Raw genomic sequence first — 25354 nt, 5'->3', positions numbered from 1 at the left:
AGATTCCTGGAAGTGGAGTTACCGATGGTTGTGAGCTACTGTCTTAGTTACGGTTTCTGTTGCTTTGAAGAGACACCATAACTACGGCCATTCTTATAAAGGAAAACATTTAATTGAGGCTGACTTAGAGGTTTAGAGGTTTAGTCCATTGTCCTCAAGGCAGCAGGTCGTGACATGCAGGCAGACGTGGTGTTGGAGAGGGAGCTGAGAGATAAGAAGTTAGCGGGCAGAGGAAGTGGCACTGGGCTGGTCTTGAGCTTCTGAAACCTCAAAGCCCCCATTCCCCACATGTGTGGGAACCCCCTGATACACTTTCTTCACCAAGGCTACTTCTCCAATATTGCCAGTCCCTATGAGTCTATGGGGGCCATTTTCATTCAGAACACTACAGCCACCATGTGAATCCTAGGAACTAACCCCAGGTCCTGTGAAAGAACAAGAAGCACTCTAACCACTGAGCCATCTTTCTAGCCCTCCATGCCCACATCTTCCTTCTTGTTTTAACTAGCTTTGTGCTGGAGCAGAGGTGCTTTTCTTCCTTGTCTGCTCTCCCACGACAATGCCCCTCTCTTGGTCTTCTAAGTCTTCTCCTGGAATCTTTTCTTTTAACATAGAGAGAGTCCGGTGGTCAAAGGCAATGCTCTGTTGGCCTTAAGCAGCCTTGCCGTCGTGGTGTCCAAGCATGAAGCCAGCCTTTCCTCAGAGTCTGATGGAGTCCTAGAGGTGAGTTGGGAGGATTTAGGACACATGAGCTTTTGCTGCAACTCTTCGGTCTTTATTTAGGTGGCCTGCGCTAGGTTTGTGAGGTTAAATTCTGCGACTGCATCGACAAATTCTGCCATGTGGTGAGCCCTTACTGTGAGCCCTCCTCGCTTCCTGACTTGCTGTTACGTTTCTCTCTGTAGTTAAGTAGCCATTTCCCTTTGAAGGTGACATTTTATTAAACGGGCTGTCTTTTTATGATTACATCACGAGTAACCAATCTTAGAAGGTTAACCAGGCTTACAGAAAGTGAACAATACTGTCAAACAATGATAAATAAGCTGTGTTTACACATTGAAAAACTTGTACTTTACATTTTAATTGTAGATGTCAATGATAAAGTGCCTGTTCATTTTTGCAATGCATTTATTTCTTAATTAAACATCTGACAGGCTGGCCAATAATCATTTCCAATGTACTTTTTCAGATAATTCATATCTGTCAAAATAAAAAGATGCGAATTTATTCTTGTTTCAAGTTCTATTGTCTGTTGGCTATCATTAGCCAGATATGTGGCCTGAGTAGTTAAAGAAACAAAACAAACATAGGTTTTCAAATAACAGAGTCATATATTTAAATTTCATTACCTTGACTTATTAGCTACACAGCCTGTGTGTAATGATTTCTCCTGTTGGAAACCGTTTCCCCATCTATAATGTGGAATGGCAGTACTTCCCAGATAATAGTATTGTAAAAACTAAATGAATGCGCTCACGTGTGCACATGCGCGTGCGTACATACAGACACAGACACACACACACACACAGAGAGAGAGAGAGTGAGAGAGAGAGAGAGAGAGAGAGAGAGAGAAAGAGAGAGAGAGAGAATCCCACAGTAGATAAATGGTGCGTTCTTTATAACAATAGCCATCATTAACGTTACTGTTTGTGTTCTGTGAGCCATTTGTACTCTCTTTTGTTTTGTCTTCATGGGTTGGTTTGGGATTTAAGGTAGGATCTCCTTATGTGGCCCAGGCTGCTGACCTTACTGCTCTGTCTCACCTTCTCAAGTGCTGAGGTTATCTCTCTCATCTCATACCTGGCATTGTACTCTCCTTTCCTGGTGCTTTTCTGAATAGAAAGAAATGTACTTCCCATCCATTTAAGAAGAACTGAAAAGGTATGGCCTCTGAAAACCCTTGGAATTGAAGACAAAGTTTAAAGGCTAGGTTTAGTCAGGCAAAGAGGAAACGCTGACAGAGTGCTCTTGAAATATCTCACTAGAGCATCCCCACTTAGGTAAGATTTTTGTCCTTCATCCACCATTTACAATTTAGATCCACAAGGTCCTATTCCCACCGCGTGGGTAGGCTGTGGACACAGATTCATCTGAGCATTTAATTAATCCTCTAATAATGGAGAAGAGAGAATTATCCAGAGTGTTATTGAAGTAGGTAAGTTTGAACTCTGTGAACCAAGACAACTACCCTTGAGGGAAAAATGTGTCTACCTGTAGGGCACCACCCATTGCCTTCTCTCCTGTGGGTAATTTTGGTGAGACACGTCCTGGTTAAGGGAAAGATAAGCATGGCCTATTCAAACCACTACTCAGACCAAGGCTGTTGAGGAGGATTTGTCCTTGAAGTGATCTCTGAGTCAGGAACAAAACTCCTCTTATGGACAAAGCACGGTTTTCCAATGTTATATTAACAGGCTTAGGATCTACTTTATCCCTGCCTGTGGAGACAGCTCCTACCTCTACCTAGACCCAAAACCTCCCCAATGGACTTTAGGCTCTGGAGCAGTCAGCTCCTTGCTTAGGCCTGCTCTAATTCTGCTCTTCTCACTTAGTAAACCTATGCACTTTCACAGTTACTCTGTGTCTTGCCTGGTTTGTTGTTGGAAACAAATGACCTGGGTATCACAGCTAGTGACACTGTCACCAATGAGCAGGAGAATTAGTCCTGTGAGGTGAGAGCTACACATAGACATGTAGAGAAGGGGATGAGGCCTGGGATTAGTATGTGAATGGTAAAGGAATAATTACTTTATATTCAAATATTTAACACTGAACCCAAATTTTTGTTTTAATAATAACAAAGACAAGGAAATATTTCATTTCATTTAAAGAGCCATGGAATACTTTATTTAAGGCTACATACTAATTAGATCTGCAACCCTGAATGTCCATGCATTTTATAGGATCCCTTTCCTTCGGGGACCATTATGGTGAATTACGAGTTGTGAGGTTAATTTCCCCGTAATAACTGGAGGTAGAGCTCAAAGTTGAAGTTCTAGATTCTCATGTGCTTTCTCTCCTACTTCCAGTCTTGTCAGACTGAGAAGCAATGCAGGCTGAGAATGGGGCTCTGGTTTATTTTTATTGACCTTGCCTTTAGCCTTTTATCATTACAAAGTCCAGATCTCATTATTTGATTAAAGTTGAACAAGTCTGACCAAAAACAAAAGATCTTAAGATGAATGTTTCTGACCCTATGGCCACGGGTGACTTTTATAACCAAGTCTTTTATTTTAGTGAATGTAGTTTTTTATAATTTTTTAGTTAGGCGAATGGTCATGATAACTGATGGACATCCATATGTAATAGGGGAACAGAAACATAGCCATATGTAATAGGGGATAGAAATGCAGCCATATGTAATAGTGAACAGAGATGCAGCCATATGTAATAGGGATAGAAATGCAGCCATATGTAATAGGGGATAGAAATGCAGCCATATGTAATAGGGACAGAAATGCAGCCATATGTAATAGGGGACAGAAATGCTACAGACATTGGCCAGACTGTTGCAGGCCCATTGGCCACTTTGTGAAATGGTAAGTCATAAAGTTTGGAGACTTTAAATTTCCTTTTTGCACCTTTCTCTTGTACATGATATTTTCATCACAACACACTGAGCAGAGGAAACCTGAGTATCTTCTGCTATAGCCTCTGTCTTCCCACTTCTGATAATCATTGAATAAAATGTAATTGTACTATTGTTGGGGAACAGGTACATACCTGTTGGGACATACCTTTGTCAACTCTATTCACTCATGCATTACAAGCAGATAAAGTTTACTTTTGGAAGATAGCCCTTCATTATTTAACAACAATAAAAGTTTAGATGCCAACATAGTTTAGATTTGTTATATTTTTTCTACTGTAATTTCACATTGTTCCTCATCTACAGGTCCAACCTAATTTCCTTCCAGTGAAAGAGTGGGTTTCCATGGTGCTTAATACTCTCCTGGTCATTGTGGATAGCCATTACCACCCCAGAGGTCAACTGTTCACCTGCTTTTATCATGTAAGTGCAAGAAATGGAGTGACTAGAGTCACCAAGGGTTGACTATCTCGACATCCATTGTCCACACGAAAAATATATATAACGTGGTATAGTAATATTGGTTCTCACTATAGGTCTGAAGGTGTGTGTGTGCGTGCATGCGTGTGTGTGTGTGTGTGTGTGTGTGTGTGTGTGTGCGTGCGTGCGTGTCTGTGAAGACTGGTGTGTGTGTGAAGACTGGTGTGTAGGCTCCATGTTTGACTGAGTTGGTTTAGGATGTACATCACACACCAGCAGTATGAAAGCTCCAGAAGGTTGTCTGATGTATAGTCAGGGTCAAGGGCGACATTTGTAGGATAAGTGGCTCTTGGAATATATTTCATCTTTTTTGTCATTATTTATAAAATGAAAAGAATAGCAGCCTCCTCTGTAGTGAATGCCTCACACCACCTCTTAGTTTTGATAGTTCTCCATTATCATTCTTGGTCTCCTTGTTCATGAAATAAAAGCCAAAACCCTGTGCCATGCCTTTCCGGCTTACCAAAGACTGTGAAGGTGAAATTGGTTATGTGAAAGTGCTTTATTTTCAAAACAGCAAAGTTCTTTGTAAATACCAAGTAATCCTGTTGGTCACATGAAAAACTACTGCCACCCACATTTTTCTCGGCTTCATGATGGCATCCTAATGACTAAGCAATGTGAAGTGCGCATCTTGTTGCTGTCTAATGCTCCCTTTGGGGTTGTGGCATGGCTTTGCTCCCGCAGTAGTGTATAGTTACTTTGGTTCTGTCCTTTCGGTGGCCATTGCTTAGGTGATTAGCGAGATCACAGCCAGTCAGCCCCGTGCTGCGGACTGCAGTTGTTTAAAGAAGTGTGGAGCACAGATCCTGAACTGTTGCGAAGGGTATGGTTTTAGTTCAGAGTCCATTGCCCATGGTTTTCTCTGTAAATGCAGTTCTTTTTACCCTGCCCTTGGGAGGACCAGGTAGGTCTTAATCTGGGGTCTAGGGTCCAATGCTAGATTTTAACTACAATTTTGGCCCAAAAAAAAAGTAACTTAATAGGTAATATAAAACTAAATTGGAAATTAGATTTTGTTCAGAGAAGGAATCCTCCAGAAAAGGAATGATTTGTTTAAATTGTTTTGAAGCTTATAGAGTAACTATGTGGGTCAGAGCAAGGCAGTAGATGAGAATCCTAGGCATTCTGCTTAGTTCCTATGAACCAATACAGAAACTCTTCATTGGCCAGTTCAGAATTGCCGCTTACCTTCTCAATTCTTTTTACATTATTACTTATTTTAAGGACACATTTTAAAAGTCACTTCCTTTATTTCCTGTGTCATACATAGCTGAGTCCTTTTAAGAAACATTGTCATTTGAAAACATATTAGCATTCAGTATGATGTCCTACATGCTTGATTTTTATCCTTCAAGTACTAGAGCTTAGGGAGCCAATACTCACAGAATGAAAACACATTGTGCCGTGCTTTGACTGCTGGGGATGAGGCCACTTTTATGGCATGTCTGAAAATCCAAAATGGATAAGTGGATAATGGAAAGTGGCTTTCTTCTCTACTTGAGACATATTCACAAAATGTATAGCATGTGTGGGAGAGTCTTTAACACGGACTCTTGCACATAATGTTTCTGTCCAGCTACCCTTTGATTTTATTAGGGCTGTTATTCCTGTCTCTTCCCACCATTGCCTATCAGAAGGCACATGCAGAGCCCCCAGTTTCCTTTTGAATAGCTAGTTATTGCTTTGTAACCAGAAGCTTTTAGAATCTCAACTTCCCTCTTAATTAAAAGGAATTGACCCCCTGTAGACAATAATCCATCTATTGGGTTGTGCATTTGGGAGATGTGCCAATAGATGCTGTGCCGAGCTTCCGCCTGTTCCTCTGCAGTAAACGCAACTCTTGTCCTTTCTCTTTTCTTCTCTGGACAAGTCCTAGCTTCCTGGACAATTGTAATGTGGCATATCCACATTCAGACAGCTTTCCTGTTAGCGTTCCTGTTACATGCACACAGGCTTTTAAAAACACTGAAACTGAATTTATCCACAACCTCTAAACACAGGCACTTAGAATTCCATCTCTGAAGTTTCAGAGGAAGCTGGTTACTCCGTAGTAGATGGGCACACGGACTGGAAGCTGAGTGTGTAGCAAACACAGTCAGAGTCTCCTTTTTGTGCAGGCGTAGAAGCTTGCATCGCTGTAGCACGTGTGATAGGTGTGCAGCCTTTGTGTTTAAGCAAGAGGCTAACCCGATTTCTTTCTTCATTCCCTAGAAGTCCTATTCTGGCGAGAACACGGCAAGTGCTATTGCGCGCTCTGCCGCCGCCACGGCTTTGTCTCTCCTCGTGCCGGTTTTCATTATCTCTTGCAAAGAGAAGGTTGAGGAAATCCTGAACATGCTGACTGCCAGGTTACCTGGGAAACCAAGTGCTGATGAATCTCAAGCCGTGCAAATCCACATGGGCCTTGCCTTAGGGATGTTTCTCTCTCGCCTGTGTGAGGAGAAACTCAGGTACAGTTGATTGAAGCATTGCTGTTTCCTTTCTGTGACTTAGGTGATGGGGTTATGTATACATGCATGCAGGTACCTAAACCTTGCGTCTGAGCAGTACGTGCTTGCTAAACTTTTTGAGATGGTTGAATTGATTTTGATATATGGGTGAATTTGGCTGCCTAAAATATTATATGGGTAGTAGTGTTCTTTAAGGGTTATTATTCAAGTGACTGGTCACTTGAAAACCATCTCAGGCTGAGATAGAAGTATACCAGCCTCAGGGTGCTGTAAGTGCTCCCCTTCATCGTTGCTTCTTTATTGACATCTCCATAAACTGGGAAGAAACAACTGGGGAGTCCCATGTAGCAGAGGGGTCCTGGGTGGGAGTCACTGGATCACCCGGGAGCAGCATGTACTCAACTTTAAAATGCTCTTTTGTTCTGACTACATTTTAATAATCGTTAAAGAGCCCTAATCTGTGCACATTATGCTGAGTTCTTTATCCAGTTTGATTGCTTGTTTTGTCGGCTGCTAGCATTACCAGGGAATGGCACAAGCAGGATATAAAAGACCCAGGTGGAAAATCCCACTAAACTTGTAGGCAAGTTTTCCTACACATCCATTAATCTGTCTTAGTTTTGTTAATAATTGGTCTTTTCCTGTATTTTATATTAAACCTTAGAGTTTTAGGCACCGAGGCTGATTGTAGGACAGTCTGACATGAATATTTGTTTACTATGAATATTAATGGTAGTGACTCCGGCTTCAGCCACTTCCTCCTACACTGGAAATAGGATATGGGGGAAACATCTAGCTATGATGTCAGATGTCCTTATACTTCCTAGTTGGTAGCATTTAGTGGCCCCAAAGCAAACACTGTTGTGGATAAAATGGAAGGTATTACACAGCATCTAAAGTGCTCGATTTAAGTTTGTGTGTGTAATTTACTTACCTTGAACAAACACTATTGTGTTTTGGGGAAGATTACTATTGCTCTTGGGGACTGTATATTTCAAGAGGACATATTTAGCTCCTGGGAACATCTGTCAGACAAGCGGAATGACTGGCATAGTAGCTGCAGATGAAAATGAGACACACCCAGAATGTTCGCAGAGGCCCAGCTCCGGATGTGAACAAAGAATATGCCCCTTGCATGGGAATTGGCGCTTGCGTTCCTCCTGTGCCTGATAGAACATAAAGTGTTTTGTAAAAGCTTAAGGCTTCAAAGTGATTTTCCCCTTTGCTGCTGTGCAACAAATGGCACTCTCCCCACCATCTGTCTTCAGGCTCTTCCTCGGTTTGCTTTTCAAGCAGTGTGTTTTTACATCTAAAACCGAGTCCTTGGCAGTTCAGTCGTAGGCGACTCGCTTCATCCCATCCTGGCTGGGCTCACGTCTTCATTAACTTGGGATAAGGTGCTGCACTGGCTTCATGACTATCAGGTTTGCACTGGGGTTTGATTTAATCATGCTGCCTGGAAAACCCGCACGTGCGTGCTCAACTCTCATTCCCAGGTTACCTTCCACCCCATCTCTCTTACTTGAGTTTGTACCTGTGGGGAATCCTGTGGAAGGACACAGGAAGCTCGTCCACAGTGGGTCACTCAGAGTGCTGCTAGATTGGTTTGATAGCTTTTTAAGACAGGGCCTGTCTATGTGGGCATGGCTGTGCTGACCAGGCTGGCCTCAGGGTTGGAGATCTGTCTCCTGAGTGCTGACTACCTGCAGATGTTAGCTCTGCCTCATAGCATTATTCCTTCTGTGGGCCCTGTGTCTTGACAGTGTAGTCACCAACATATCATAACCCCTGGCTCCCACTTACCCACTTCTTCTAGATCAGAGAAATCAGAAATATTTGCTCTTTCTACCAGTAGATGTTTCACTTGGTAATTACAATATTACCAGATGTTCCAACTTTTCAGACTTGACTTTTTGTTGTTGTTTTTTTCCCTCAAATAAAGGTTAGGGGCTGGAGAGATGCCTCAGTGGTTATAAGTGCTTGCTGCTTTTCCAGACAACCTGAGTTTGACAGCTAGTACCTTGTTGGTGGCTCAGTGTAACCATAACTGTAGCTCCAGAGTCTCTAATACACCCTGATAGCTTCTAAGGGGAGCACACACTCCTACACAGGCACCAAGCACAGACAGAAAATCAAAAATAAAATGAATCTGAAATATTAAACATAGGGGCCGGAGAGATGACTCAGTGGTTAGGAGCACTGGCTGCTCTAGGGCTGGAGTTTGATTCCCAGCACCCACATAGCAGCTCACAAACACCAGTCCCAGAGCATCCTGTGCCATTTTCTGGCTTCCTTGGGCACCAGGCATACACGTGGCGCACAAATAGGCATGCAGGCAAAACACAAGTGAAAGAAAGCTAAGTACCAAGAGAGCTTTTGGCTTGAAACGGGTGTGTGAAGTACCCTAAGAGGACAGACGTCGGCACCGCACTGGCCCAGGTACATTCTCCCTCCTAGCAGAGACTCCTCACATCGGCTCATGACTTTCCTGAATTTGAATTTCTATTTAGGATTATTCAGGAAGGTTCACTACACGAAGCTTCTTGCCTCTGCCCTAACCTGTAGAGGATGCAAATACTTTATTCCTAAGAATAACTCTAAAGGAACTTATTTATTGAATGCCCCTCCTATACTCTGTGTGTGTGTGTGTGTGTGTCTGTGTGTGTCTGTCTGTCTGTCTGTCTGTCTGTCCGCCTGCCCACCAAGGCTTCTCTCATGCCACAGTACAATCTATGTTGACAAGCCCCGCAACAGTCTTGGTTGGGAAGCTGTAGAGTGTTCCTGGCTGCCTGGTATCGCTGGGCTGCGTTTTATCCAATGTGGTCTGCGGGGGAAGAGAAAGGGCTGAGCTCTAGGAACCCCAGGGCAATACAGGGAGTGAGGAAGCCCACAGCTTTGCCTGAAGAAAGAGCCAGAGAGCTCCCTCACACTTCCTTTAACTATCCAGTCTTAATTCTCAGTAAGACGATTATAAAGACCAGTCGTTACACAGAAGCACAAAAATGTAGGGCTAGGTACGTTTCCCCTTAACCACTGTTATTAAAGGAAAATGCTAACTGGCAGCCCACACAGCTAGACATGGAGTCACAACCTGCATCCCTCCCAAGAGAGGAGAAATTTGGAATGAATAACAGCTTTATCAATAGTTTTATTCAATTTGCTTCAAAAGCATCACTTTTATATTCTTAGAAATGTTTGAAATTGTGTTCTTCAGTGGTTTCAAATTTAAACACACAGGGAGAAATCAAAGGAAGCTTTAGGGCTTATTGTTTGTAATTGGTTACATCCTTCAGAACCTGAGTACTGAACAGTTTTCAGTTACCCTGTTTATAAGATGGTATAAACGAGTCACCATATTGTTACTGCATTTTAACATATAAAGGAATGCTAAAATTTCCAGCAGATAGTGACAGAAAAAGACTTTATTTGAAGAACTTTGGCTTTTTTATTAGCATGTATCATCTGTATATATGTTTACATGTGTGTGGTGTGTGTGTCATGGTGCACATGTGGAGATTGGAAGATAATTGGTAGGAATCATTTGAACTCCATTGTGTTGGTTCTGGAGATCAAGCACAGATGGTCAGGCTCAGTGAATGTGTTAGACAAGCACCCTTACCGGTCAAGCCATATCTCTGGGCCAGAATGCATTTTCTTTGTCTTGTAGTACTGGGGATCCAATCCAGAGTCTAAGGCATACTGGGCAAGCACTCTACCATTGAGCCTACACTCCCAGATATGCCATGAACATGAATAGTTGAGTGATTATCAGTAATCCTTTGTCCTCGTCTCTTCATCTAGTGACATGTCTGGCCAACAGATGAGCCTTCTTCTGATGAAGTCCTTGGATGCCCTGGAAAGCTGCTGTTTTGACCCCAGTCTTGAACACAAGTACGTTGGCTACGTTCATAACTCGTGCTTAGAGTCTGCCTGACACTTGCAGCGAGCCTCGGAGGCTGTGCTGAAGCGTGTGCAGGGTCTGGTCTGGAGCTCCATGGCAGAGAGTGCTCAGTAGTAATGGTAAAGAAGCTTGCACCAGAGCTGCTTGGTTCTGAAACCCTGTTATCAGTGGACAGTTCCTCATATGCAGAGCACTGTGTGCCATTTTGTAGCTTAATCCTCCTGTTCCCAAGACTTTTGTCTTGCTTTGGGCATGCTGACCAGGGTGCCTCACTTAACCTTGCTTCAAGATTAGCTAAAATGATTTGAATAGGAGTGGACAAAGAGAGTCTCTGACAGTTTGAATTTCTCTGTAAAACCATCGTCTGAGGCATCTCGTGGAAACAGCCATTTATTATATCAGAGGTTCACAATCTTTTTAATGGTTACGGGTCTTCCACAAACCCCCGTTTGGCCCTCATGCTTTGCTAAGTTTTTTGTTTTTGGTTTTTTTTAAATGAAACATCTTAAATTTTATGGTCTCACTCTAATATTGAAAGATAGAGAATGAAAATAATCATAAAAGAACAAGAATGTAAAAACTGTTAAACATGCTAGTGTACATCTAATCTCTAATCCCTGAGAGTTGTATGTCTGAAGAATATGGTTTTGTTAGGTTTTGTGGATTTTTATCAACAATAGCTTGCACCTTTTGACTTGTATGTTTTGGAATCTCTGTCCTTCTAAGTTTGAATGCTCTGGGGTCCATTGTTCCTAGAAAACACAACAGATCAGAACAGTTTGCCCTTTCCTGTTATCCATAGATAGCATCGAGTTTGTTGGGCTCAGAATAACAGAGTACAGTAATGACGTAGCCATGCAAAGGGAAGCAAATACAGTTGGTCTCTGTAGTGGGCAGCACCGATGACATCTTCATATGCAGGATAAGACTGAATAGAAACCTGAGGACAGTTCTTCAAGAGATCCTCATGGATCCTGTGACATCTTTAGAGTACAGTCTGAATACAGGAAGGGGGTGTGAGGTTGAAGCCTTCTGAATATAGAAAATGACTAATGAGAGGAGTGAAGGCATGTGGTTATTGTTCAAATCTAATTCTGAGTCTAATATTTGCATTCCTATTATCTTACTGGCCAATAGGTAAGACTTCTGCATCAGACCTTTCCTTTCTTCCTGCTCATTCTCCCAAGAGACTCCCCACAGCCATAGCTCAGGATGTTAGAAAGATATGGAGAAGCTTACAGTTCAAACACTGCAAGGTGCTCACCAACTGGAACTGTAGAGAACACATGCTGTTTGCATCCATCGCTATGGTATATGTGTTCTATGTCTTAAAGGTATCACCTGTCTAAGTGTTCTAACCTTAAAGTTTATTTTCATGATTCTTATTTCCTCATTCTTTTCCTCTCCTGATTCTCCTCATTGCAGTAAGGAGCAGTATTTAAGAGTGGACCTGGACAGGGGCCACTCCCACAGAGGAATGTGAAACACCTTCTCACTGGATAGAGAGGTGCTTGTTCAACCCTCCAAGCAGGCTTCCCTCTCCCATCTAAACCTCAGCGTTCCTACTGTTAGTGCAGCTCAGTATTTCCTCACTCCATCCATCAGCGCCCTGAGCTGTCAGCCCTGGACGGCGGTCTTTCTCAGTCTTGGGCTTCTCTGGCACTTGTCCAGCAGCTGCATTTTCACATGTGTGCCTTGCGTTCTTCAGTCCTGATCACAATGGAGAGAGAGCTCGAGGCAGGACTCTTCATCAGTGTGTATATAAAGAAAGCTAGTCTCTGAGACGACACTCTTGCTTCGTAAGTGGCACAATTAAGAAGTGGGTCTAGGATGTCTGAATTCAAAACCATGTTTCTTCGTCTTGTGTAATACAGTGTGGAGAACAAAGTTCAGTGGGAAGAGAGCATTTCATACTTGGAAATAGGTGGCATTATTATTGCCGTCATCATCGACATTCAAGTGTCCCCACGAAATAAAGAAAAAAGAAGTATTTCTCCTTTTCTGACTTGGCCCAGGCCAAAATGCCCAGAGTATGGCATAATGGGCAAACCTCCATCTGCCACTGAGATAGTAAAAACACTGTTGTAAGATGATTAAATATTTCTACTTCAAATGAGAGAATTCTCCCAGAGCAAATACACCAGGATTCCCTGATTTATTGGGTTACACTCTGGCTGCTGAGAGGGGAATACCTGTGCTGGGTGTCTGGTGCTATTACTAACATTCTGCTGCCACCTAGTGGTCATCTCTTTGCCATTGCAGTCCTGACAGCCCTAACTCTGGTCCTGTTATCCATCAATGACCTGAGCTTTGGTTAATTACTATTGAGCTGTTACAAATACAATAACATTTAAATTGTGCTTTGTAAAGGGCAAAGTGCTAAACAAATGTTAACTGTTATTAGAACTAATTATGATGCGGCTTGTACTTAATCTGTAGGATTGCTAGCAGTAAGCTAGGGAGTTCGAGACTTGTCTGTGATTATCTTAGAAGAGTATTATCACAATCTCTCAGTTGATATGACAACATAAACATGATCTGGGTATTCTTTTGTGGGTTTTTTGCTGATAATGTCTTAATACACTGTGATAAGACATTCAAATAAGTAATGGCATGACAGCAAGCAGAGTTTTACTTGTTCGCTCTCTTCCTCCCTCCCTCCCTCCCTCCCTCCCTCCCTCCCTCCCTTGCTGTCTTTCTGTGTGTACATGCATGCACCTAGTCCATGCACACACACAGGAGGGTATTGGGGGGGTCATTATTGTTTTCCATTGTATGTCTTAGGATAGGGCTTCTCACTGTTCTGCTGTTTTGGCTGGGATAGCTTGTCAAAAAGCTCCCGGGATCTACGGTCTCCATCTCCTCATGCTGACATTACAAGCACACATGGCCATGCCTGACTCTTACACCCATGCTGAGATTAGAGCCTCTTGCTTTCAGAGCAGCACTCTTACCCACCGAGCCATCTCTCCAGCCCATGTATAGAACCTTATAATTAAAATCCCCTCTAACTTTTTCAGTTAATTCTATTTCAGTTAGTAATATTTATACTAGCCACTCCAAAACTCCATCGATGATCTAACATCAGTTGTTTTCACTTTAGCGGTTGGAGGCACCCTTAACTCCCTTTTTTTTTTTTTGGTTCTTTTTTTCGGAGCTGGGGACCGAACCCAGGGCCTTGTGCTTCCTAGGCAAGCGCTCTACCACTGAGCTAAATCTCCAACCCCCCTTAACTCCCTTTTGTTTTCAGTGGATGGATCATGTGAAAACTACATCTGTCCAAGTGATTTGTGATATAGAGCTGGCAGATATAGCCAGAAAATCCCAGAGTTGGTTCAATGGGTAGAAATGGTGAACTAATCATTTTAGATAGTTTTTAAGACTTAGGACATTAAATTATGAAAGATTTGAAATGAAAAGAAATCTTCCGGGATGCTTTCTAGGTTTAAACTAAAAATTGGAAGTGGGGGACAAAAATACATTCAAAAGGTCAATGGATTATTTAAATCAGAAGAGAAAGACTAACATTTGAGAAATACACTAAGGGCGTCAGACTTACTACAGATATCATTCAACATAATCTCTGTCAACACATGCATACACAGTTAGACTGTGCAATCATCTGATACAGTCAGCTAACACTGCAGCCCTGAGTAGAGCTGCAGCTGTGCCTTAGACCTCTGGCGTAGAAAGTCACATGTCCCTTTGAAGTGCTGCAGAAGAACTGTAGTCTAGGATACCTTGAAAAGCAGAATCGGCAAACTTGCTTGTTCATTAAGAACAGTAAGCCCCAATTTTTATTTGAGTGTTGAGAGAAATCATCTGTCCATACAAATACAAATTTGACTGCCTTCATAGTTTGGCAAGAGATAGAAATTGTGTTTTCCTGATAGAATCTTATATAGTATGTTTACTTTTGCCAACTAAACATAGACAACAGAAACTGTGCATGTGTGTGTGAGTATGCACATGTATGTGTGTTCCCCTCTCTCCCCTCATGTAGATGCTCTGTCTACCCAACACTTATAAAACTCAGTTAGCCAATTTTCCAGCACACAGCAAATACTGGGTTAGTGCCTCTGTGCATCAAGTTGAATACCAGAAGCTGAAGGTATACTTTAGTGAAGAAAAATAAAAAAAAAAAAAGATATCTTTTGTCAAAGAACTGTGATGTTAGAGAAGAAGTAATTCCCAAAGAGTTTCTCTTCATAATTTATAATTAAAATTATAGGGCATGCCTTATACAAGGGGCTATGTAAGAGTTTTAAAGAGATTCTCTCCTGGGCTTGGGATGGTGTCTCAAGCAAGAACCATTTAAATATGAAGGATAAGTAGCAATTACATAGTCAAAGGAAGAACAGTAGTCAAATTTGTCAAAATATGAATCAGACTGTGTCTAATTATACCGTTGTCTAATTCTGTCTGTTCTACATGTGCCAATATGGAAAGATAGCTTAAAAAACTTTCCCTGTAGATCCCTAATTAAAACAAAAGCTTTAAATTCCTTCCAATCAAAAGTAGCCTTCCTTCAGAAATTTGATTGGCCTCAGAGCATGTAGCCCCAGAGCGTGCAGCCCTGGGCGCTGGTTTAGCTGGTGGGAAATGCATTAGCTGTTGAACTTGTTAGGCTGCTGGGAGCTGTAACAGCAGCCCTGCCTAACTGAGGGCTGCTGGAGAGTTGGCAGCTCCACACAGGACTCCCTCGTGCTGTTTGTTATGCAACAGAACTAGAAAAACACTGAGTTGCCTCCTCGTGGGTATCATCGTGATACCATGCAGGGCATGAGCGGGGCCTTGGGCATGGAGCCACAGACTGGGGACGGAAGTCCCTCTTTCTGATTGTGCTCTCTCGAAAGCTCTCTGTGTATTCTTAGCGCATCTTGAATCCCATGTATCCTTCCTGGTCTCTACTGTCAGGGGTGGAAGCTGTGTTTACACAGGGCTGTTTGTAGGCACATGTCGTTCGAGTGTTCATAGGAAGGTAACTGACACCAGCCAAAGGCATGAATGCTATTTAAGAGAAAAATTACTTTCCATATGGATGTTGGAGAAAAGCCCTGGAATGCCTGCTTTAGCTGTGTATACCATGTTGGGGGTGGGGGGAAGGGGAGTGCCAAACCAGCACCAATAGCATGTTTTCTGAATGCTTGGCATTACCTCCAGTTAAAAAGCAACAGTAAGGAGAAAAACTTTAAAAGGGAAAGATGGCCATAGGTGCACTGTGTTAGAATACTAACCTGAATTTTCTTGAGAGCAATTCTTTTCTTTAAATGGTATGTGTCCTTTCAGGGGATTGGGGCACAAAGCCCCAGATTCCAATTGAATTGTCACAAGGGGTAACTTTTGACAAGCCTGTCATTTGTCCATTTTCTCTTCTGACCTAGTGGTACTCGGAGAGAGCAGAGGGGAGAGAAGGATTAATGTCATTGTGCACAGATGAATGCACTGTTTCTTTAAGAAAGAGATTCCACTTGTTGGAGTTGACTGGGAAACACGGGCGCTCAGCACCACTGTGCTGTGCACTGATTCTGTCCGTAACCAGAGCGCCTTCGCTCCCACCCTGGAGTTTGACCCGTTTCCCCTTAAGCATGGGCCAGAGGGGAGGATGTGGGAATTTCTGTGAGGGCAGAAATAGAGCCGTTTCTCACCAGAGTTTAAGTCAAGCTTTGTGGGTTTGTTACTGTCTGGTGGGCCAGGGCTTTCTGATGCTTGGTAGTTGGTGATGGTAGTGCTGGGTATGTCTATGGGGAGATACTCGTTCTCTTTCTCCCTCTATTCCTCTCTCTCTCCCTTTCCTCTCCTTCTCTCGATAGATAGATAGATAGATAGATAGATAGATAGATAGATAGATAGATAGATAGATAGATAGAGATATGTCTGTCTGTCTGTCTATCTGTCTGTGTCTCTCAACCCTCTACTAAGGATTGAAACTAGAGCCTCGGTCAAGTATATTACTAATGACCTCCAGTCCCAACCCTGCATGTAGGTTTTGGTATAAACTTTTCCTTTTGAGAAAAGAAGTCAGCAGTCACAGTGCACCGTTAGCCAGGCAGAAGTGGAACCCTCTGTTACACTTCAGTTTCAGAGCCCATGAGCTCCTGTGGGAGTGTGGAGCAGTCATGTTGTGTGTGACCCTGACCCTGTCTCTTTTGGCATCCAAGCACTGGCTGTATACTGGGAGTTGGACTTGCGCTGTCCCTCATGAGCCACAGCAGCCACACGGAGTCCCGCGTTCATGTGGCAGCATCCCTGCGGAAGCTGTCTACCTACCTGGATGAGAGCGGAAGCCAGAGCAGGACATTTCAGGAGGTAGGCAGACCTTGCTCTGCCGGCTTTTGCTGCTGTGTCATTGCCACTTTCTTTGTCTCATAATTCAGTAGCTCTCTGACTGAAACCCCCACTTAGAGCTGCAGTAAGCAGAAAAGCTGAGTGGCAAACCGCCTATAAAATGCCGCGAGGCTTCCAAATCATCCTTAGACTCACCTGGTGTCTGAGATGAGAACCAATAGAGAATGCATGCACCTTCTGGAGGGCAAATCAAGGCTTTCCAGAATTGTCCTCAAGTGAAATGCAACTTTAAAACTCACTCAGAAACAAGCTTAAGAAGCCACAATAAGTGCCCACTAGTATGAAAATTATGGAGGAAATTCCCTATACCACATTTCGTGAAAAGGCCTTTTTCTATGGTGTGGAGGAAAAATATACATCAATAGAGCCGGTGTGACACCACTGACATGTGACCCACGCTGAGCTGGGCTGCGTTAGCTCTGGGTCATGTCTTCTCTGTTGTGCCCAGGTAAAGCTGAGCTGCCCACGCCCCCCATTGGGAGGGGCAGGGATGACCTTGTGGCCGGGCCAGATTCTCCTTCTCATTAGAGCAGATTCTGTTTTCTCCCAGCCTGCCCACAAGCTATTGATGGGGACATAATGGCTGCTCTGTTTCCCGCCCAGCTCGTCTGTTTTCAGCAATGGGCCTTGTTGAATTGGGGAATTTCTTTGTGACACAGAGGGTTGAAGTTTTGTTCTAGGTATGCACTGCATTTCCATTTTTTAAGCAGTGTAGTGCACGATTTCAAAGCATGGATGCATATATAGTGTATCTATACATGTAGAATGTACTTTTATGTCAAAGAAAGAACTATTTGATCAATCAGCAAAAGCCAGGGTATTTTAACAGATGCTTTTGTCCGCTGTGGTCTTTTGATTAATAAGTCCACCAGGAAGTAGTCTTGGCCCTCCCTCCGCAGATGTTTTATATCTGACTGCTTCCTTGTAAGTGGCTTGCATTGTACACATCAGCCAGTGCTGGGAGTTGAACTTTCTCCTTAATCGAAGCAGCATCTTTATGAGGAAGGGCTTGTTGGCAAATACTGGACACTGCAGGAAAAAGCACATTCATGCTCTTAAACATAGACGCTGCTTTGCAGAAACTCACTTTCTCAAACTTACGGGCCCTGCAGATGTCAGCTTGGGTCACTCGGCTCCCATTATCAGTTCTTCTTTATTTGTTTGTTCATTCATTTACTTGCTAAGTTTGCACACCCATACGATGACATCTGCAAAACCCCTCTCAGCGTCACACAGTTCCTGTTCATTCATGCTCTCAGGCCCTCCTAGGGATTGGAAACACAGCTGTTTCTCATCTTTACTGCCCTCTCCTGGGAGGGTGGGGTGGAGACCAGGGCACTTCATAGCTAGTAAGGACCTATTTTCCTGTGCTGTGTGAATGTGCTGTGCGGTGGCATGGCACTGTAAGACAGCTTTGGTTTAGAGCCGTCGTAGTCAACCTTCCCAGTGCTGCGACCCTTTAATATAGTTCCTCATGGTGACCCCCAACCATAAAATTATTTCTGTTGCTACCTCCTAAGTCTAATTTTGCTACTCTTTTTTATTTTTATTTATTTATTTTTTTTTTGGTTCTTTTTTTTCCGGAGCTGGGGACCGAACCCAGGGCCTTGCGCTTCCTAGGCAAGCGCTCTACCACTGAGCTAAATCCCCAACCCTAATTTTGCTACTCTTATGAGTTGTAATATAAATATTTCCAGAGATAGTGGGTTGCCAAAGGGATCGAGACCTACAGGCTAGGAACCACTGGTCTAACAGCTGAAGTCCTTAATTTGAATTCTGGTTCTCCCTCATAGCTATGTGCATTTGAGCCTTCAAATCCTATCTAAGATGAACCCCATCTTGAGCCTCTAGTGAAACACCGTATAAGTCAGACAGCAAACTGTACCCAGTCTGTAGTGTCTGTAGCTAAATTCAGTCCTTCTGGGGAGAACTGTGACGGATGAACTGTAGCAACCAAGTCAGGGTCTTTGGTTTCTGCCCGTAAGCAAACGTTCTTTTCTGCTCGGTTTTCTTCTCAGGTCCTTGCCTACACACTTAGCTGTGTGTGTACATCAGCGTTCAGTGCTGGCATTGTTGAGGCTGTGGAGGCTGAAGACACGATGACCAAGCTCCAGCTGTTGGTGGAGAACAACCAGCAGGTTGTAATGTGTCCCTCAGTGTTTCTCTCCTCGAGTTTCCTGTTGCTGTTGCATGGTGCTGACTGACTTACTGGGATGGACTCTGCTGTGTCTAGAACAGTGCCAGCAGCCCATGGCCACCAGATACCCTTCTCTTGCTTTACTTCTCAGCTTCTGTGGACATTTGGCTGAGAATATATTGACTGACTGTAGATATCAAGACAGTACATCTCTGGCTGAGCTAGCTCTCAGTATGTAGACCAGGCTGGCCTCAGTCGAGATCTGCTTGCCTCTACCTTCCCAGTGCTGGAATGGAAGGTGTTTTTTATTTTTATTTTTCAAACCATTACTCTATATTCATAAAATCCTAAAATATGTGGCTAGAATAAAATTCAGGTAAAGCAAGAAACTATGTTGAGGGGAAGAAATTTGAATTTGTAAGACTTACATAAGGGTAATGACAAAACTTTAAAAAGTTATACATGCTTATAGGGCTCTGATTAAGTCAAACTGGCAAACTCAAGACAGACGATTTCCATTCATAACTGAGGATGTAAAGGAAGGTTTAAATTCTTAAAAAGTATGCTTAAAACGTTTGCTCTTAAATAATAATCACCCTTTAAAAAGGAACCTTTGACATTCGCTGTGATCTGTGCTAAGGGAGATGAGTGCTAATCACAAGAAAATGCTGCCCAGCTGTGCTTGTGTGAGATCCTTAGAGTTCCTCCTTAGAGTCAGTTCACAGGGACAGGAAGTAGACTGGTGGTTGCCTCTAGGGTAGGGGGTAGGGAAGTTTAATAGCAGAGTTTTTATTTTTCAAGATAAAGATAGTTCTGAAGATAGTTCTGCACAACTGTGGGAGTTCTTGATGCCCATGAACTGCTATCTGTGCTGGAGACAATGAGAAAGAATTGTAATTACAACATGCAATAGAATCCCCCTCATAGGACTCTTCTGAAAGGGTTCTCCGTGTCTTAGTGCTGGCCTTTGTGAATTACCTCAGGAGCCACTGGTCTTAGTGATGTCATTACTACTCTGTGAGCCTATCTGTGGTCACGTGTTCAGGATACACTTTGCAGTAACAAAGTCAGAAGTGTCCGTATGCTGCACATTTTCTTGCATAGGAGGTGATTTGACCTTGGTTGGTGAACCACTGGCTTCTCACTCGCCGTACCCTGATCTGAGAATTTAGATTGATTGAGCTTTTGATTGACAGTAAGAATTCCTAAGGCAACAGCAGCAGAACTCCCTGCGTCAGACTCTGTTTCCAAAGTCCATGTAGGGATAGGAGCCCTAGAAATGCTCGGTTTGCTCTGTACAGTGTATGTTCTATATGAATCCTAATCTACGGCTTGTTTTCCCTCACCCCTATTTTTGTTTGTATCAGACTTCAGGCTTTGCACTGGCCTTAGGAAACTTGGTTTATGGGTTGTCTGTGTGTGGACATGGAAAAGCTGAAGACTTGGGCAACAGACTTCGCCCCAGCTGGATTAAAATTGTCCTGTCAGAGGTAAAAGTCACCTCCTGCATGCTAGTATAAATTTTTAAAAGGGGAAAAAAAGAACTGATTTATTGGATCCTTTATAGAAACTGCTAAAGTTCTGTAGCATATGTGGGTAATTTCAAGTGAAAGAGACATCTACTTTTACAAGTCGATTAACATGTCAACCATTGCAGATGGTTTTATTTTTAAAAGCTGGCTACTTGATTATGCCTTAGCTTTTAAAACAATGTTTGATTTTCTGAAAAAATGGGTGGCTTCTTATCATTTCTGTGACATAGCCGCCGTGATGTTTTACTTTGTTTTATTCTGTTGCTATTTGGGGGTCAGTTATCAGTTGTTGGTTGTATCGATCCTATGTCTTTTTTCAGTCTTGGCATTGACTTGTCTGTGCAGCAGTAACTCATGTAAATTTCAAACCTGAGGGGCTTCGCTTTTGACCATTTTGATTCTTGGTTTGCAGGGTGCCCCCACCATGCTCTGTCTGGCAGCCCTTCATGGCCTGGTGGCACTGGTAGGCTCCGATGTGGATGTCATGCAGGTAAAGCCAGGGACTCTGAAGGGAGGGAACTGAGATGACTTCGTAACCATAGCAGCCATAGAGTGGTGTTAGGGTACTATCTAGGGGCAGAGGAGTTTGTGCTCATGGTAAAACAGTTACTTGGGGGCCTTCAGTTCCTTGCTGTGTGAAAAAGTACTCTTGGCTGAGAATTCTGTCTGTAGAGAGTTGGTCCTTATTCCTAGTTTATAGGAATTATACCTCCTAAGGCAAGGACTTTCCATAGACTCTCCTGCCCAAGAGAGTGACTAAAGCATAAGAAATTTCAAAATTCATGCCCAAGGAATTAACAGTTCATACCTGTAATGTTCTAGTTTAAATCTTTGCCAAGGTTCTAACCTGAAACATTATCCCAGTGGACGTGTGTGTGTGTGTGTGTGTGTGTGTGTGTGTGTGTGTGTGTGTGTGTGAGTTCATCACAGTTCTGAATTGCAGGCCTTGGTTCATACAGTACAGTTTGAGGGACTGCTATGTACCACTGTGAATTGGTAGTAAGAAACCAATGTAAATCAATCCTGGGCCCTGCCTTTGAGGAGCTCACCAGTTACGGGCTTGAAATACTCTCATAGCTGATAAATCATCTCACACCTAGATGGCTGCTCACGCCCTGGGCCATTTCTGCTTCTTCTTTCAGTTCCAGTCAGAAGCTATCCACAACTCCCAGTTTCAAGCAAGACTTAATGAAGTCATTCGAACCTTAACTGAGGTGAGAAGCGGAATTTCCAGTCCCTGGATGGGACACACATCTCCTTTGTTGTCTTTTTCTACTGTTTGCTATCGTGTGTCTTTCCTGGCAGATATGAAAGTCTAACATTCCTGCCGAGTTCGTGGGGCATTTCAAAGTAGTCAGTGGACCTGCATTCATTGACAAATGTGCTATGCTCCTGGAAAAAAAAGAAACCTGGCTTTTTAAAAAAGTTACATTTCTATTAATTTCACCTTAAAAAATTAAACATGACCTTGCAAGGGTTATCCAGCTTTTGTGACAAGGACAAATGGAAGGTGGCCAAAGGGCAGGGCAGGTACCAGGGAAGCAGTGGTCAGGTGGCCTTCGTTCAAATGAGTAAATAATTATCATTGTTATTCTTGTAAGTAAAATCATATTCATCTCCTTTAAATTTTTTATCTGTTATTACTTATACTTTTTTAAAATATCATAGTTCCTAAGTAAACTTTGAAAGTTCAGGCTGAAGTGTTGACCAGTGTTGCAGCCGTCCTGAGTGTGGCGGTGCCTCTCCCCACGCATGGGGCCCAGGCTCGGTTTCTGTGATTGTTACTCTTACGATACCCAGTGCTTTCTAGCTTACTTTTCCTCCCACTCAGTAAACTTGTTTTCAGTCTAATAGAACATGGTTAATTATAATACCTAACACATAAAGAAGTTTTAGTAATTCATGTTGTAAAAGCATGCACTTCTGGGCAGAGAAAAAATACTAAAGAATGTGCTCAGAAAATGGATGGAACTGGAAAATATCCTGAGTGAGGTAACCCAATCACAGACAAACACACATGGTATGCACTCATTGATAAGTGGATATTAGCCCAAATGCTTGAATTACCCTAGATGCACAGAACACATGAAACTCAAGAAGGATGATCAAAATGTGAATGCTTCACTCCTTCTTTAAAAGGGGAACAAGAATACCCTTGGGAGGGGATAGGGAGGCAAAGTTTAGAACAGAGGCAGAAGGAACACCCATTCAGAGCCTGTCCCGCATGTGGCCCATACATATACAGCCACCAAACTAGATAATGTGGATGAAGCAAAGAAGTGCAGGCTGACAGGAACCCGATGTAGATCTCTCCTGAGAGACACACCCAGAATATGGCAAATACATAGGCGAATGCCAGCAGCAAACCACTGAACTGAGAACGGGACCCCCGTTGAAGGAATCAGAGAAAGGACTGGAAGAGCTTGAAGGGGCTCAAGACCCCATATGAACAACAATGCCAACCAACCAGAGCTTCCAGGGACTAAGCCACTACCCAAAGACTATACATGGACTGACCTTGGGCTCCAACCTCATAGGTAGCAATGAATAGCCTAGTAAAAGCACCAGTGTAAGGGGAAGCCCTGGGTCCTGCCAAGACTGAACCCCCAGTGAACGTGATTGTTGGGGGGAGGGTGGAAATGGGGGGAGGATGGGGAGAGGAACACCCATAGAGAAGGGGAGGGGGGGGTTAGGGAGATGTTGGCCTGGAAACCGGGAAAGGGAATAACATTTGAAATGTAAATAAGAAATACCCAATTTAATAAAGATGGAGAAAAAAAAAGAATGTGCTTAGAAAAAGAATTTTACTGAAATTTAAGTTGTAAAAAGTTGGAAGAATTAGAAAACTATTATTTTAAAATGCTCATGGATTATAGTAAGCAATGATAGAAATTAAAGAAGGGAAGATAAAGTTTCTATTTTAACTCTTCCTTCCTTTCTACTTCCTGGATTTCTTTTCTTTTGAGTCAGGATCTCATGTTTTCAGGCTAGCATCAAACTATAGTTGAGGAGGACTCTTTCCTCTTGGTCCTCTTGCTCTTGCTCCCATGGGTTGGGATGACAGGCGTGAGCCACCACACTTGGTCTGTGCAGTGCTGGAGCTTAGCCCCCGGCCTTGTAGACACCAGGCAAACATTCTACCAACCGAGCTGCATGCTCAGGCCCTTTGCAGCTTTCTTTTGACCAGTTCTTTTTATACCAGTCTTATTCAGTGAAACCCAAGAATGCTGCTAGTACTTTATACCATAATTGGTGGGTTGGTGGGTTGACTGATTGATTGATTCATTGATTAACCCAGCAAATACTCAGCAGTTAGTGCTAAGCTTCGGATCTAGTATAGGACCCGCACATGAGCATCTTGTTACAGAGCTTCTCATTTTCACCCCAGCCTCTAACTCCTGCTCAGTCCATGAGACTTTGAGGTGGCTTGGCTCTTGCCCCATTACGATCCTGCTTTGTTTCAACAACAGGTCATCAGTGTCTCAGGGGTGATTGGTCTTCAATCAAATGCAATATGGCTGCTAGGACATCTTCATCTATCTACCTTGTCTTCAAATCAAAGCAGAACTTCCGGTAAGATGAAAGTCCTCATACACCAGAGCTGGAAGAAGGAATGGCTGGTTCCGTGTTCTGTACTTTGTTAAGGGGATTGTCCACATTGATGGGTGTTATGATCTTTATTTTGTTTCTGAACAAAATGAAGTAAAGAGAGGCTTCTAGGCTTACTCCAGTTCACATGGCAGGGAGTGGTGCTTTGCATGTATATTGATTGACCTCCAAACTCCATGTTGTTCACACTTCCTCTCTGCTTTCCTTGAGGACAGTGTAGGAATCAGTCAAATTCCTGTACTTTACAAATAAACAATATGCACCTCAGAAATATTGCATGAGTCATGTGCAGGGTTTTGTATACTGACAAGCCCATACACAAAGAATCGGGTCCTCAAAGCTTAGAATACTCATTTTATTTTTACTAAAAGTAATAGTGTTATGTTTCATTTAAAAAAAATCTCTATGAAGAGCTATATAGTAAGACCCTGTTCTCATAAAAACCTGCTTTTTTAGTTATGCCTGGGATTTTTCTGCCCAGTGGCTTTATAAAGGTAAAGAGCTAAGCACATTCAAAGATGTGCACCTCCTCGGGGCTTGGAATCCTAGCTCTTCAAGTAACAAAGCCATTTCTATTTGTATCTTTTGATAAAAGCAATAAAAACATTACAATTCTCATGTGCTTAATATGCGTTTTTACGTGGAGATTTTCTGGAGGAAAGAACCACCATAATATATCCCTGGATCTTTGTAAATGTCACTTTAACCCAGCGGCCATCTTGTACCTGGTTTAGAAAACAAAGATCCCTCACTACACTTAGCGTCACATACTCCTGGCAGCTCGTCTACTGGTAGTGTGACCGTGAGTGTGGGCTGCTGTAATGTTGTCCTTACGGCAGTCCCTCTGCAGCTTTGGCCAGAGGATTCCGATCCATAGTCTTCCCAGCATAATGAACTTTATACAGCTGGAAGTTGTCATATTATCATAGGAAAAGGAATTTAAAAGCTTAGTGATAGAAGAAACCCTTGCTAATGTTAGTTTTGTAGCTCAGGGCTCTTACAGTATCCTGGTAAAACAGCACATAGTACCAGAGTTTGGTAGGGTTTTTTTTTTTTTTTTTCTTTTTTTTTTGTGTGTGTGTGTGTGTGTGTGTGTGTGTGTGTGTGTGTGTGTGTGTGTGTGTGCACACAAGACGTGCACGCGTGCGTGTGCATGTGTGACTTATAGTTGTATTACAGAGCACTTGGTCCATGTATTCAGATCACTTAGTGGTGAGTCATTTTACTCCCAGGTTCTTCCGAACAAAATAATTGTGTATCTGGAAAAGCACAACTACTTGTTCCTGGTGGAATTTTCCAGTTGAG

The 25354-nt window shown here is 42.9% G+C and overlaps 1 protein-coding gene across 1 annotated transcript in view; it reads left to right on the top strand.

The window, feature by feature from the left end:
• Positions 1-25354, top strand: part of Focad (focadhesin) — a 295998-nt gene that overhangs the window by 240235 nt on the left and 30409 nt on the right. The window contains exons 25-34 of the mRNA XM_032902159.1: positions 615-723; positions 3896-4012; positions 6284-6522; positions 10324-10413; positions 16585-16732; positions 18790-18909; positions 20276-20398; positions 20853-20930; positions 21583-21654; positions 23911-24013. Coding sequence (XP_032758050.1) covers positions 615-723; positions 3896-4012; positions 6284-6522; positions 10324-10413; positions 16585-16732; positions 18790-18909; positions 20276-20398; positions 20853-20930; positions 21583-21654; positions 23911-24013 — 1199 coding nt within the window. The remainder of the gene's footprint in view (positions 1-614; positions 724-3895; positions 4013-6283; positions 6523-10323; positions 10414-16584; positions 16733-18789; positions 18910-20275; positions 20399-20852; positions 20931-21582; positions 21655-23910; positions 24014-25354) is intronic.

This window comes from Rattus rattus, chromosome 1 (assembly GCF_011064425.1).
Source record: "Rattus rattus isolate New Zealand chromosome 1, Rrattus_CSIRO_v1, whole genome shotgun sequence".
NCBI classification, from domain to species: Eukaryota; Metazoa; Chordata; class Mammalia; order Rodentia; family Muridae; genus Rattus; species Rattus rattus.
This window is presented reverse-complemented; position numbering and strand designations above follow the sequence as displayed.